The sequence below is a fragment of the Tachypleus tridentatus genome, chromosome 11, assembly GCF_004210375.1.
Source record: "Tachypleus tridentatus isolate NWPU-2018 chromosome 11, ASM421037v1, whole genome shotgun sequence".
NCBI lineage: Eukaryota > Metazoa > Arthropoda > Merostomata > Xiphosura > Limulidae > Tachypleus > Tachypleus tridentatus.
Window position 1 is genome coordinate 87,463,516 of NC_134835.1, and position 16,476 is coordinate 87,479,991.

General features: G+C 34.4%; 1 protein-coding gene across 3 annotated transcripts; it reads left to right on the top strand.

Annotated features, from left to right (window-relative positions):
* The first annotated feature begins 895 nt into the window (after positions 1 to 895).
* LOC143232698 (putative arylamine N-acetyltransferase 2) lies at positions 896 to 8,489 on the top strand. Of its 3 annotated transcripts, none has more exons than XR_013017675.1 (3): positions 896 to 1,037; positions 4,109 to 4,433; positions 7,680 to 8,489. XR_013017675.1 is itself a non-coding variant. In XM_076468439.1 (3 exons), the coding sequence occupies exon 2, from the start codon at positions 3,505 to 3,507 to the stop codon at positions 4,405 to 4,407; it is 903 nt and encodes a 300-aa protein (XP_076324554.1). In that variant the 5' UTR covers positions 904 to 1,037; positions 3,493 to 3,504; the 3' UTR covers positions 4,408 to 4,433; positions 7,680 to 8,489. The 3 variants fall into 3 exon arrangements, 2 of the variants coding, with proteins under 2 accessions (XP_076324554.1, XP_076324555.1); XM_076468439.1 differs by having other exon boundaries at positions 904 to 1,037; positions 3,493 to 4,433; XM_076468440.1 differs by having other exon boundaries at positions 904 to 1,037; positions 3,493 to 4,285.
* Positions 8,490 to 16,476: the final 7,987 nt, after the last annotated feature.

Genomic DNA, 16,476 nt, shown 5'->3' on the forward strand with positions numbered 1-16,476 from the left:
AGAGTTGGCGGTGGGTGGTGATGATTAGCTGCCTTCTCTCTAGTCTTACACTGCTCAATTAGGGACGGCTGGCGCAGATTGCCCTCGAGTAGCTTTGCGCGAAATTCATAAAACAAACAAACAAACAAGACTAGAAGCAGGGCAGCTGGTCATCACCACCAACCGATAACTCTTGAGCTACTCTTTTACTAACGAATAGTGAGATTGATTGTAACATTACAACGCCGCCACAGCTGATAGGGTGAGCATATTTGGTGCGACGATGATTCGAACCAACAACCTTCAGATTACGAGTCGAGTGCCTTAACCACCTGGCCATGTCGGGTCCTTCGACACGTAAAGAAATTAATTAAACACAGCCACAAAACTATGCTCAATCGATAAAATTAATGATGAAATCAGCCAAGTAAAATAACACTTTATCAAGATTAACAAATTTCCTTCAAAACCTTTGAAAAAATTATACACACACACACACACACACACACACTTTTCAATATTGCAAATCAAATAAGCACAACACAGCCATTTAAACCACAAACATATTAAAGTAGGGAAAAAATGCGAGGAACGTCTTTATACCTATATAATTAATAATCTAACATCTAAGTGTATCGTCCCTACAATTTCGTACCCGTTTACGCTCTTGTCCTTAAGATACTCATGGCAACCATAAGTTGCAAACTTTCTTTGTTAACCTGAAGATGACCTAAGAAGGTCCAAAAATTGTTCTGTACTTTGTTTTATATAATGTTTTAATACACATATCAGCCGTCTTTAGAATACCTTTTTACACCAATCAGATTTCTTTTCATTATGAAAAGAAGTGTTTGTGTTTGCTTTTATGGTTAAATTAGTTTATTTCCAGTCCGATAGATGTCTATAGAGACAATAAAGTCACTCTTTTCTTCCAAAGTCATGTGATACGAAGTTGTAAATCAACATTTTCGAAATTAGATAACTTACGTTAAACGTTTTCCTAACTTTCGCAGGTGGATTTACGCCCTGTACTTTTAGTACCCTCAAGTGTAATCTAGGTATGGTATTTTTTATAGTTTTATTGTATTTTGTTTAAAAATATGGTAATTGTGAAATAACTGGACTAGATTAGCTGTGATTTCATGTCGATATCAATTTTTGTTTGTCATTGTAAAGTTAAAGAGTGCAAATGGCGACATATATGTGACTCATGTTCAGGCTTCAGTTCGTGATATAATACTCGTAACCTCAAGCTTAGGTATTGAGATCAACAAATTCGCGTACCATACATGTATATTAAACAAGAACGTTGTATTTTGACAATTTTCAAGGCTGTTTTATTAAGACATACGTATTTATTTTAAGAAAAATGTGTAGTTCTTTTCTTATTTAGACTTTAAACGTCGATAGGTAGTAGCTCCGGCGTCAAAAAAGTCTTATATATATATAAAATAATTATTTTTAACTTTGCCATTATCTCGTGTGTATCGTCGTTTAAAACAATGGAGAAGGAAAGTTTATGACACATTGATAATTTCTTATATCACAATTTAGTGTTATTACACTAGTGTTACAAACTTACAGGCACAGAGTGAATTCTGTTTAACTTACTGACAAAGCAACCATCTTTGTTCGGACAGATAAAAAAAAGAAAATGTTTAATGTGTATATACCTTCAATACGTCAGTAACTTTGTGGTGATCGGGCATTTATTGTTGCTTTGTTTAGTATCTTGTAGGATGATCTTAGACTAGTATCTTATTAGTTACTGATCTTTTATCCGTAAATAATTTATATCTTACTTTTCGACCGCTATTCTGCTGCAGTTCTCTCTGACGTTTTGAGAATAACTGTATGACTTACCTCACTCTTGTCAGCATGGTAAAAAGGTGGCCCGAGAGTTGGCTGCACTCTAGTCTTACACTGCTAAATTAGAGAAAAAACTAGAGCAGACAGCTCTCACGTAGCTCTGCACGAAATACAAAAACAAATAAATGACCAATGCGCTTCGCTTCACAAAGGAGCTCATAGTTCATGTTTAATCGAAAACATGGATTGACCTTATACTGCATATTTTGAGTATTTACTGACACGGCCAGGTGGTTATGGCTATTGACTCACAATCTGAAGGTTGAAGGTTCGAATCCCCATACCACTAAACATGCTCGCCTTTTCAGCCGTGGAGACGTCACATGGTAAAAAGATGGCCCGAGAGTTGGCTGTGGGTGGTGCCAACTAGTTGTCTTCACTCTAGTCTTACGCTGCTAAATTAGAGAAAAAACTAGAATAGACAGCTCTCACGTAGACCTGCGCGAAATACAAAAACAAATAAATGACCAATGGAGCTCAAAGGAGCTCCAAGTTTTACAAAGGAGCTCGTAGTTCATGTTTAATCGAAAACATGGATTGACCTTATACTGCATATTTTGAGTATTTACTGTTTTGATAGAGTTGAATATGAAAAGGTCAAGTGATTACGAAGAAAAATACTGTAATTTGATTTTGACAAATCTCAAAACCCATGAACGTTGCTCACCTTCTTGGATAATAGGCTTATTGTGCACACAATACTACCATGATAACATATTTAAACGACACTGCTATAAAGGTATATACAATTCAATGTCATCTGGTCAGCATACCACTCGTGAATTCTAGGCATTCGGTTTTTGCGTTTTTAATTAAAAGCGCTATTTAAGATAATTAATACTTAATATTCATGTAATTATTTCTTGGATATAAGAAATGGCAATTATTAAGGCATCGTTAAATCATTCCGAAATTTTAGTAATTTAGAAAAAATCCTACAAGAAACGTAATACATTCAATAGTTGTTCTAGCATAGCCTGCTGTGATAAGATTTTTTATAAGGATTAACATACAGAGAATAAAACTTAACAGTTTTGTGATATGTTTTTACTGTTCTCTGAAGTTCTTCAGCCTACTCATTTTGGTAGGATGATCTTAAGATGGATAAGATGTGTTTGTTTTAAGTTTAAGTTTTATGGCTTTCCTCATGTATATGGGTTAAGAATGTCTGTTGTTCAATGAAAGCATGGAGAAACTCTCGATTGATAATGTACTTTAATATTTGCATGGTTCAAAATTTTAAAAAAATGTAACACAATATATAAAAATGAAAACATATAACGTGGCTTAATTTATTTTGGGCCATGTGCCATGACTTAGTTTAATGTGGCATGAAATATTGCACACCTAAGTAATCTATAATTGTTCAATCATGTTTGTGACTTATTAAAAACGCACTGAAACAAAGTGAGTTATGACATGTTAATGTGTGTAGGGTTTTATTAAGATCTTCTAAAGGTATCCATTCTTTCAAAATTACTAGTATAACATATTTTGAAGTATCATATATGCTGATTTAGTCTCTAGTTCATTCACCACATCAAAGGTTATTCTAATTGTATTTTTTAAGTTACTATTACCATTATTCCTACAGATTGTGTGATGTTTGATCAGTGATATATTTTTGTTTAAAAAAACTTAAAGGATTTTCTCGTAATGGAAGACAAGCTAACAAAGGATGAAGCCTTATATTTTGTGTCCAACGTCCTTAACATTGAAGAGGCTGAAGCAAAGCTAGCTATAGATCGTAAGGCTTTCCTGGACCAAGTTGTTCAATGCATTCATGAAGACATTCCCTTTCAAAACCTGTTTTTACTTTCAATGGATCCAGAAAATCGGCATTTACCAACTTGGGTTGAAATAAAGGAGTTTATGATGAGAAAAAGAGGGGGAATCTGTTATATCATTAATGTTTTCACGAAATACTTACTACAGGCTCTTGGTTTTAATGCATACCATGCTGCATGTTCAATCGAGTTTCCAAACAACCACATCGTAACAATAATTCGAGATTTGACCTTCGATGGCAGTAAACATCTTGTTGACTTTTCGGGATACCCATTATTTAAAGCAATCCCTCTGGATTTTGGAGAAAAATCTCCGGTTTACAGTGCATCATTTCTCACCTACAAGTTTATTCGAGAACAAAAATCGATTGTTCGTCTCCATCAAACACAAAACATTTATCGGAGTTCCAGTTTTTTATATTTTGACAATTGCCAGGATATTTCAGTTAATTGGTTTCGTTTTTGTGTTATAGACCCTGAGCCTCGAGAACTTGATTACTTCGAAGAAGATATGACCAAAGTATTTACAGTACCAGGAGCTAATTCTCCCTTTCTGGAAACACTGCGTATTGTTAGTTTTCCAGGCCTAAAACTTCGTGGAGTGAAAAATGAGTTTGAATTGTCAGAAGATGATAACCATAAAGTCAAAGGCAAGAAATTTTTATCTACAGCAGAAGTAGCCAAGTTTATCATAAAAAATTATCCACAGTTTCCTGAAGATATAATAATGCCAGGGATTCACAGAATAGATATTTATAATACTTACTCCTAGTGTAGTTAAATATCAGACTCCACTTGGTAAGTTGTTAGACTGTTTTAATAGAGTTATTTTTCATCTACTTTATTTTAATATATTTGAGATTAAAATAATTTTTACTTATATATTTATAAAACTGTTTGTTTGCTTTGGTATTTGTTGATACAATATATTATGAAAGAGAGCATTTTATATTGAGAATTTTCAATTAAAGTGTTATTTATTCATGGTAGTTAAAGTGTCAGTGTTTGAGTCTGTGCCATACTGCAAACACGGTGTTAATTTTTGTAAGTAACTGTTTAAATTCGTTATATTTTCTTAATAAGAAGTATTTTCATGTTATAATGACTATTAAATAGATATTTGGTTTTTAAAATTTTAGTTATTTGTCAAACGGGAAAAAACTTTTTCGGTACCTCATTAGATTTTTATTTAAAGATTAATTAAGAAATGGATTATTTGTAGTAAAAATGTGTATGTCGTGTAAAGGGATATTATGTGATTGTATGGTTTCTCTTTAAATTCAAATAAATATATTACTAAAATTTGCCCGGCATGGCCGAGCGCGTTAGGCGTGCGACCCGTAATCCAAGGGTCGCGGGTTTGCATCCCAGTCGCGCAAAACATGCTCGCCCTTTCAGCCGTGGGGGCGTTATAATGTGACGGTCAATCCCACTATTCGTTGGTACAAGAGTAGCCCAAGAGTTGGCGGTGGGTGGTGATGACTAGCTGCCTTCCCTTTAGTCGTACGCTGCAAAATTAGGGACGGCTCAGGTTTCTCCTCCTGGTTGGGGGTTGTGCGGTAGGCTAACAATCTGCTCACTTAAAAAACCAGCCTGTTAATGAATCCGCAAGCGATTGCGGCCCTATGTTCCTTCATGGAATCGAGTGGCATAATAATAATAATATTACTAAAACATTTGTATAGATATGTATCATCGTACTTTTCTTTTGAATCCACTTTGTATCTATGATTTTATTTATTACGCATTGATTTTAAAGACTATGGAACAGATAGATTCCCTCAAAATAAAATGGGGTCATGCAGGTATTTGTTGAATGTCATCCTTAAAAACATACTTCTTCAGCGCTCTTTTAACCTTAATTCAAACTTGACCCAACCGAATGAAGTCTAATCAGGCCCAAATAATTTTATTTTTATATACCCTATACTTTCGTTAGTGTTCCAACTTTATTAGAGATCTGTGAATTTGTTTTCCTATGTACGTCTGTTATATCCTAAATATTAGTTTCAGATTCCATTTATTTGTGTAAAAGAAATAACTGATTTCCAGTTGGGGTCCGTTCGGACCTCAGAATAAAAAAAAAATTAGTAATTTTACAACACTCTCTAAACATAGGATGTGATGTTCTTATTTGAATTGCAGTGAAATATAGTAGGTAGAAGTAGAATTATGAGATGCATTGCTGCACAAGCTCTTAGGCTTATTCTAGAATCAAAAGTAGATTCTCACCGGAAAGATTCTGGCATCTCAGATATGGACCAATACAATATCTCTGAACCACTGGACTAAAGTGACATGGAAACTACAAAATCAGCTTATTGTGTCTGTGGTGATAGAAACCAGTCAGATGCACCACATCAACCTGACGTATTTAGAGACAACTGACATTTGGATGACCAGCTCAGAGGGAGTGGGCGTAGCTAAGGTCGGGTTCTTACGGCCCAATCACAGTTGAATGGATTGGAGGCAGTACCAGTTGTTGGTCCAGATTCTGCTCATGATATTTTCATTGGAAGAAAAGGCACTATGTGGCAAAATAATGCACCAGACGTTGTGTAAAAGACATCATCAGACAACAACATTGCATAACTCATGCATCTTAGTGTGATCTAGTTGTGAGAGCTTTTGACTTTTTCTTTATATTTTCAATGACTGACCTTGTTGTGGTAAAAATTAACCGAGAAGCCCGTCGCTGGATGCAAAAAGGAAATGATGCCAATTCCTCGAGCTTGGACAGCTTTTGACTCTACCAGAATGAAGGCTTACATTGAACTTTGTCTGCTTATGGGCCTACAAAAATCCAGTAAAGAGCCAGCTGTATCGCTGTGGTTAAAGAATGAAGGAAGACTCATCTTCACTGTAGCAATGTCTAGAACCCAAGTTACTGATATTTATAAATTTCTCAACTTTGACAACCGAAAAACTCGGTCAGAAAGAGAAGCACTTGACAAATTTACGCCTTTCCGTCATTTTATGGATTCATTTTTAGGGTCAGATTCCTGAATTTTACATTCCTAGAACCGACCTTTGTGTCAGTAGCATTCAGGGGAAGATGTGATGTTTTGCCAGTATATCCTACCTAAGGTGAAGTATACTTTTTGAAAGCAGCCTTATGAGCAATGGATGTTGGATAAGGGGATCATATCATGAAGGAGCTGATAACAATATGACGTCCAACTGATCAGAATGTCACAGCAGTTTCATTTTTCTCACCAGAAAAAAATATACTGAGTGATGGCTTAACCTATGTGTGCTCATTCTTATCTAACATACTTGACTCATACTTGGAACTCATCTGAGGCAAGACTAAGGCGATGACTCTTCTTGTTGGAGCTCGCACACCAATTTATCATGTAAAAAATCTTGTCGAGGACAATGACGCTTCCACTATAGTTCCAATCCGATTGGCAGTATTGTTGTTTGGCGTTAACGCATTCAACCATAACAGATTGATAGAGTAGTAGGTGAGAACAAAATAAAGAAAAGCAACGTTTGTTTTCGTCAGGTTGATAAAATAGTCAAATTGACAGATAGTTCTTGTAGTACGTTTGTATGTCCTACTTCCAGTCCCAACAGTTAGTTTATAACGATTGTTGATAAATGCATTAGTACAATACAATCTTGAAAAACAGAGCTATTAGGTGAATATTGAAAAAAACTATTTAGGTAGAAATTTGTGTGTCAATATTCAATCATGCAAAAGTGTTCAGATTTATTTCATGTTTATGTAATTTACCAAATTATTTGAAATAAGCTTAATTTCAAGAATATATTAACTTGTATTCGCTGCATGTAATTGTAAAACTTGATTATTTTTCACAGTACTATAATAATTTTATTTTGTATTCACTCAGTAATATATATTCCAAATTAAATATTTTATGCAATTGATGTTTATTTCTTCAAAGCAAAATTTTTATTTTTCGGTCGGAACAGACTCTAATTGGAATGATTCATACATAAAATAAGCTAGTAGGATGAAGGTTAGCCAAAATATAATGTCATGTATATGCTGTATTTGATTTTCCACTTTTTACATAGATGTCAGCAGTAGTGACACTACGACGGAGGAAAAGACATGGCTTACATTGAGCTGATATAGAGGAATAAACATTTATTGTTTTTCCTGAACAAACTGTAACTTTAACTTTCTTTACCTATCTTTCCACTTCAGCTTTGTATCTCTCCTATGAGACTAGTTTTCTGGAATACCTCACATTATTGGATTGATTTCAGTAAGTTCATGTGAGCTTACTTCTCAACCAAAGTATGTATGAAATATCGTTATATTATTTTAACTGACGAAAACAATAACATTTTTCAAGTTATTTATGCGAATTTGGTTGTACGGTATAATGACGTATGCATACCATATATTTCTTATTGCTTTAATCAATCCATAGCATTTTTCAAAATATATGTACACATTGACCATTAGCTCTTATTGTAGAAAGTAAGTCATGGGAGACAATAAGTTCCTCATGCCCCAGTTAGTCACATAACTACGTCATTCATTTACAATATCACGTGCTCTTTCTTGTTAAAATCTTCTTGCAACACAGAGCTATCTCTTTAGAAAGCGACAATCATATTTTCCATTAACAAATCAAGTGACCATCAGTAACGCTGATGACACCTGCATCCTGAGAAGAAAGACAATGTTGTTATTCTGCCTATACATAATGTCATGTTTTTTTTAGTGTGAAAACATTAAAAGAAATATTGCTCTGAATACTTCGATTTAAAACGCTTTTCAGTAAATATGTCAACATATAACAAGATATATCTCTCAGATAAGTTTAAAGGCTTTAATTGTTTTTGTGAGTTATAAATAAAGATTATTTCACTGTGTCCAATCTCTTTCTTTGCTTCAGATTTAATGAAGGTTAAGAGTACTCAAATTTAACACTCTAGAACACATTTTGGCAAAAACTCTCTGTTATTCTATAGCTCATATTGATTTCCTGAAGTGAAATCACTGAACTTGAAAATATTACAATGAAATTTTGAAATGTTTAAAGTTTAATGAAAAAATGCCTTGGTAAAATACGCTTTGTTCAACATCGAATAAATGAACTAATATATGCAACACCAGGTTCACTGATGTCCAACAGGTAATTATCACGGTGCTCGCAACACAGCGTGTTTCAGAAATGTTATGCAAGTAAAGGGATAAAAGTAAATATTTATACACAGATAGTATATACTTTACTGAGTGGAAAGAAAGTTTGTTTTTGTAGATGATTTAAAAAACCCAACAGAACAAACACTAAGCACAGAATGATATAATAGCAGGTCTCTATCAGCTTCATGGATATGATCCTAATATAAGGTTGACATTATCAAACTATATTAGGCAGGCGGTTCCAAACAATGTATTTTACAAGTTCTCTAAATCTTATGAATTTTTTTATCAAAATTGCTTTATTCGTGACACTCCTAAAAAAAAACAGAACATGAATATATTTTTTTTCATCTTCTATTCTATCCTTAGGAATAAAAAAAAGATGTAGGTCGTTGGTGCCGTATTTAACAGTGTTAGGCCATAGTACATAGAAATGTACACATAAGCCCCCTAGTGTCACAGCTTTATGTATGTTGACTTATATTGCTAGAAACCGGGTTTCGATACGCGTGGTGGGCAGAGCATAGTTGTTGTATAAGTAGGACCTCTTTGGTGTTGTGTTTGTTTATATTTCTTTCCCTACTGAATAAAACCAAAATTAAACAAATTTAAAGGAAAACATTTATACCTATACTACTTCATAACATCTCATTGCAACGCCCCCTACAATCTCGTACCCGTTTATACTTTCGTCCCTAAGACATGTCCGGGTAAAGGCCAGTTGCAAACACTCTATTTCTTAATCTAAAGATGACCTAGGAAAGTCGAAACGTTGTTCTCTCCTTATCAAAAAAAAATTTAACTACCCATACCAGGCGCTCTAAGATACAAACCACCCTATATTTCTAGGGCCCGGCATGGCCAAGCGCGTTAAGGCGTGCGACTCGTAATCTGAGGGTCGCGGGTTCGCATCCCCGTCGCGCCAAACATGCTCTCCCTTTCAGCCGTGGCGGCGTTATAATGTGACGGTCAATCCCACTATTCGTTGGTAAAAGAGTAGCCCAAGAGTTGGCGGTGGGTGGTGATGACTAGCTGCCTTCCCTCTAGTCTTACACTCCTAAATTAGGGACGGCTAGCAGAGATAGCCCTCGAGTAGCTTTGTGCGAAATTCAAAAACAAAAAACAAACCCTATATTTCTACAAAAATTGCATTCTTGTCCTTAAAAATACGGCACCAAAGCGCTAATCCTTGGATAATTTAGATTATTCTACTTTAAAGAGAGGGTATATAATAGTAGTAATACAGCGTGCATTATAAAAATTATAAGATAGAAAAAGCGAGGGTCATTCTTACAGTAGAAGTAAACCAATATATATGTTTACAAAACTCCTAACTTTCACCCTTTTATATCATAATTTGTAGTCTTAATTTCATTGTTATCTCTAGTAATAAAATAATAAGTATATAACAAATATCTAAATACATCATAACATTTGGAATATTTATGTTAACCACAAACAGGTCTAAATGAAATTTAACATAACAAGGTAACTACTTATTCATCACAAAAACATACTAATTCATTTTAGAGTGGTAAATATTTGACATTGAACATAAAAAGTCTGATGTATTCTGACACTTTGACTAACAAATGAAATCTGGTATTTAATGAAAACGTATTGTCAAGTGTTCTGCTGTTCAGATGGATTCAAATCTAAACCGGCCCGGCATGGCCAGTTGGTTAAGGCACTCGATTCGTAAAATGAAGGTCAAGGTTTCGAATCCCTGTCACACCAAATATGCTCGCACTTTCAGCCGTTGGGGTGCTGTAATGTGACGGTCAATCGCACTATTCGTTGGCGAATGAGTAGCCCAAGAGTTGGCGATGGGTAGTGATGACTAGCTGCCTTCCCTCTAGTCTTACACTGCTCAGTTAGGGACGGCTAGCACAGATATCCCTCGTGTAGCTTTGCACCAAATTCAAAAAACAAAATGTGCATTTATTAACTTTCAATCTCAAATTAGCTTCTGAAGTCATACTCCCCAAAATTCCTTCAAAATAAACCGTTAGTTAATTTATAAACACTTTTATGTTAACTTATTATCAAAACTACTTAAATATAATCATTTATTATTCTAGAAACTACGTGTACCCGCTAATTGTTTTCATTCTGCTACAAAGATCCTGTAATATAATCTACAGAAGTTTAAATGAGATATACTTGGGAATGAATCACTTATAGCCATTATTTCAAAATTAAGAGAAATCGATTGGGCTATTTCGGTTTATATCACGGATTAGTTGTACAACCAATAATAACAACACTTACTCATACATAAGTATGAAATCCCAGATGGTTTCAGTTGGTTATTCATACGTAAACACAGAATCAAGACAACCCTGTGTTTTGGGCTCTTTATCTTGCATATATATATATATATGCAACGAATGTCACCGAATGATTAACATTTTTGTCATACATTAGTGCATTCTTACATAATGAAACTCTTTATTCACAGCTACAAAATACAACGTGAAAACATGCAATGATAATCATACACTTGCATTTTAAACTAACTATTCAATCGAAGATATACAAAGAACAAAGTAACTTCACGCAGTACCTCTGGAGAAATGACATTTTCTAACTGAGCGGAAAGTACCTCGTGCGCACATAGCCGTTCATATCAGAGTACCCTAGGGCTCAGGTACAGTAGTGTAATTATGAACTTTGGTGTAATATCTAAGAGCTTGTTTTAATTATTCTACATCCTTTTTCAGGATGATTTAATTGAATGGTAAGGAAAGTTAATTAACTGCTAAATTACTAATTTAAACTGAGTGTATTAATTATATTCATGTTGATCAAATATGTACTAGCCCGACTTTGTGGAACTGTGACGTTTTGTGACCAGTCATAGCAATCTTTCTCTAACCGTTTTTAAATATATAAAGACAGTTACATTTTGTAATCAAACTGTCCGTCAGGACTGAAAAACTGTTATATTCAGTAAGGCTTTGTTCATAAATTATATCTTTTTTTTTTGGATTGATTCCTCTGCAGCAAGTCTGTCTTGAATTCTCTTGATGTTTTCCATCTTTTTACTAATAAAATCCAATACAATTTTTTGTAATACATTTAATACAATAAATAATACAATTTAAACTTTTCTTAATTTATTATTTTACAATACTAAACACGAAACGTAACATATATAAGTACACAGATAATTACTATTTACATTAAAATGCCATTTGAAGTACTTTTGCATAAATTTAGTTGTTCTTCTGATCCGAAATACACAGGGTTGTCAAACATATGTTCTTCGTTTTTATTATTCTGTTGCTGATTTCTGTGGTGTTTTCCACGCTGACACTGGCGCTACTTAATTCTTTAATTACGTCACCAGGATCAAGTATCCCAGTGAGCGAACTCAGTGTTTCATAATCTTTCACAGGGTCACGAACACTCTTGGAACTGTTAAAACAATATATATACAATATACACTTTGTAGTGATTTCTACATGTTAGTGCGTCTGTCACTAAACTAAAATTCATCTATGAATAGCGAGCTAATTTGCTTTGTTCAACGATGTTAGTGAGCTTAGACACGAATACAAAATATCTTGAAACAAATACTGTCCATATAAGGAAACAAAATGCTTGAAGATTTAGATTAAAATCCTTCTTCCATTAAATTATCTTCTTCTCGTTGATGATCCGACAGTTGCGGTTGGTGAAACTGATTTTTTCTTATTACTCTTTATCATTTTCAAAAGGTAAGTATTTCCCAAACTGGTCCGGCATGGCCAAGCGTGTTAAGGCGTTCGATTCGTTATCTGAGGGTCGCGGGTTCGAATCCCGGTCAGACCAAACATGCTCGCCTGTTCAGCCTTGGGGGCGTTATAACGTGACGACCAATTCCACTATGCGTTGGTAAAAGAGTAGCCCAAGAGTTGGCGGTGGGTGGTGATGACTAGCTGCCTTCCCTTTAGTCTTACACTGCTAAATTAGGGACGGCTACCGGAAATAGCCCTCGAGTAGCTTTGCGCGAAATTAAAAAAACAAGCAAATCGATAAAATGTTACCTTTTCTAGCTTTTTTTGAGATATACCCAGATGGATAAGATATTTTAACGATATCAAGTATACTTATTTGTAGCCTTCTTATACGTGCCTGGTTGTAATTAAAATGAAGTCGTTTATTAACTTTCATCAAATAATCCAGTTAATGTTCATTTCAGGATAGCCTAGCCGTAAAGATAAATGTCTTAAGGGTTATTCGTTCAGCCTTCTTATAGTTGATTAGAAACGGAATATAGAGGATTTTTATTACTGATTTTTTTAGACGATTGAGACTGCCATGAAGCAATGATACCGTTAATCACTACATATAATTAATTAAATACGTTTTATTTGTAGTGCAAAGCGTCCAAGCTAGCGAAGCAACAAGGCTTATTAGGCTTAAGTGTGAGTAAAATTAAGTTTGGCTATAAATATTATTTTTACTATATTCGTCTTAATTAGGCAATTAAATATATCATGTTATAAATATCCAAAAAATATCATTTCAGATCTATCATTTCTATACTATAAGTCACATTTCACTACGCTTTTCGTTCAGTACCAGAGCTGAATAACAGGGAGGGCTAGACGTACAGCAATTTAAAACATTTTAGCAACACTCTGTTTTCTTATCAAAACTGCCCTAACTAGTGGTCAAATGGATAATTATAGATATGATATTGTGATTGTATATTTTTTTTATAAATGAATCTAGTGTTCATCTTTGCTTTATGAGTCCAGCATTGCCAGGTGGTTAAGGCACTCTATTTGTAATCCCAGGGTCGTGTGTTCGAATTCCCGTCACATCAAAAATGCTCGACCTTTCAGCCGTAGGGACGTTTTAACGTGATGGTCAATCCCACTATTTCTTGGTAAAAGAGTAGCCCAAGAGTTGGTGGTGGGTGGTGATGACCTGCTGCTTTCCCTGTAGTCTTACACTGCTAAATTAGGGACGGCTAATGCAGATAGTCCTCGTGTAGCTTTGAGCGAAATTCAAAACAAAACCAATTTTTGCTTTAAACGCGAAATTTGTATTTATAACTTGGAAATATGCAATATGAAATGGAGAAAGTTTTGTTAGTGTTAGCTTTATTATTTTGACGATAATTTTCGGATTTTAATATTTTCAGTATGAAAGTGAGTCGATATCAAACTATAATTGTCACAATAACAATGTAGCTAAAGTTAAGCCTATACTCTGTATTTATCGTCACCCCATGTTCTTCCTTGTTTGCACTTTACTTTGATAAAAAGTTGGTAAAACCAATATTTTTCTAGGAGTTTTTTTAATTTTCCGACTCCTTTAATTTTAATAGCCATAATAACTGTGAAACATTATTGGGTTTTGGAAAAGTTTCAGTGTACTCGTCTTGTGATTAACTAATATCGATTTAAATCACAATTATTTGTTAAAACATTATTTTCATTATAAAAATTAGTTTTGTGGTAATTCCAAACCGATATTGTATTAGAACTTAAAACGCTGGACTGAACAGACATGAACAGGAAAATAAATAATTACCATTAACTGAAAATCACTTATTAGAGTTTCTATCTCAACAATAATTGCCTCAAGTTACAGCTCTCTTAGCTACAACGATATTTTTAGGGTTGCCACCGAAAAGTACTCTCACAATAGCTCTTTAATCTGAATTTGAATTTGATCAGCAAAAACCGACTAAATAAAATGTGAAAGTAATATACGCAGCAATACGAAATGAAGTACAATAAATAACAAACAGGAACGGTTCATTAATAAGCTTTTTAGAGTTAACACAACAACAAAAATATTAAAGTTCTATGTTAAGTTAACCATATGTGTTAGTTATTCGATGTATACTTTAATTAATTTGTTACTTCTCCAAATGTATTCATCCATGACTAATAAATGTTAGTTGTTTTTTCGTTTTCTTTACATTTTGGAGGTGTTATGTGTGACATGTCTTGTGTTCTTTTAAATGTGACAAAAATACCACTTTATAGTGATGTCTTCCCAGCCAGAATCAGGCCACTCCTTTTTGAAGGAACATGGGAAAATTGCTTATCAAAGAAAATGTCTTGTTGTAGCGTAAGAATAAATGTTTGTCAACGATATCGTGTAGTTACTAAACGTAGGTTATAATCCAATGTTTTGTATTTACGACTTCAAACACAGGTTAACAATTTCGCAATAAAATTAAAGGAAACAACTTATATATTATTAAATGTGGTGTTTATTTTTATACGAACTGCTCAGCGTCTAGTTGCAGAACTAAACATATACATAAACGTATTTAATAATATATCAGAGGAATGATCAATATTACCTTTAGAAATAAATCCATATATACATGAACATCCCAGTGAAATTTATTCATGTATATGTTCTCATACATAAATTGCATACCTCCGTCATAAGGCTGATGTTCCTTGTTACTTTATTACTAATTAATAAATTAACTTATTTTTGTTGTTGACTGAGGCGCTTCCACCGAACTTGGACAGAGTGAAACAAACCAGTTTTGTAAGTTTGCATTACAACAAACAAAACAAAATTTACCAATGTCACATAATCTTTCTTTGAACTTTTGAGATTTTTTATGAAAACTAGTTACAGAACAAAGGGATGACTTGGTATTTTACTATTGTTACCAAACAAGATAAAACTTGTTTAGAATCAGTTCTAGTATCAAAAAACGTGTTTCCGCCATCTACGTCTGACCATAGTTACTGTGATAATCAACAACACCACGAGACAGAAGAAACTTCAGTTAAGATTCCACAGCTTTGAAGAGAAGGTGAATATCCTCAACTATTATATTATCCTTAGCTTAAGCGATGGCAAATGATATTTGCCCTTGATGGAATCCTTATTCCTATTGTGATTTCAGATACTATTGGAACTGTCTTCAGACACATTAAGAACTCTTGTAACGTTAACAGGCCAGAAAGTTTTGTGATATTGTACGTCTAAAGCAATGGCATCTGTAAGACCTATTACAGTGTTTAATTTCACTCTTAATGAGGAGTTATTTTCCTTTTCACAGGTTTTTGAAGACGTTTTCCAAACAGTTTCTGTGGCAGTATTTTTGTCCCTTTGTCACTTTAAAAATGTAGATTTTGAAATTGTGAAAAGCCAAAGTTCAGTATCTGAGGAGAAGGGTCTGCATGCACGAGATTCTTTGTTTCATATTCACATTTGTATTGTTTTTTGGTAGCCATGTTATCTCTGGTGAGATCAACACTTCCGTATTTATGTTTTAAAATTTTCTTGCTATTTCTGAAAAAACCTTCGTCACCATACATGGCCCATTCTGTGTAACTTTACTAGGTTTTCATGAAAGAGTTGTCATTATATTACATCTCCTGTTGTAGTGGCCTGGTAAATATTTTGTTTGTTTTGAATTTCGCGCAAAGCTACTCGAGGGCTATCTGCGCTAGCCGTCCCTAATTTAGCAGTGTAAGACTAAAGGGAAGGCAGCTAGTCATCACCACCCACCGCCAACTCTTGGGCTACTCTTTTACGAAAGAATAGTGGGAAGGCAGCTGGTCATCACCACCCACCGCCAACTTTTGGGCTACTCTTTTACGAAAGAATAGTGAGATTGACCGTGACATTATAACGCCCCCACGGCTGAAATGCAACCGGGATTCGAACCCGCAACCATCGGATTACGAGTCGAACGCCTTAACACGCTTGGCCATGCCGGGCCACCTGGTAAATAAC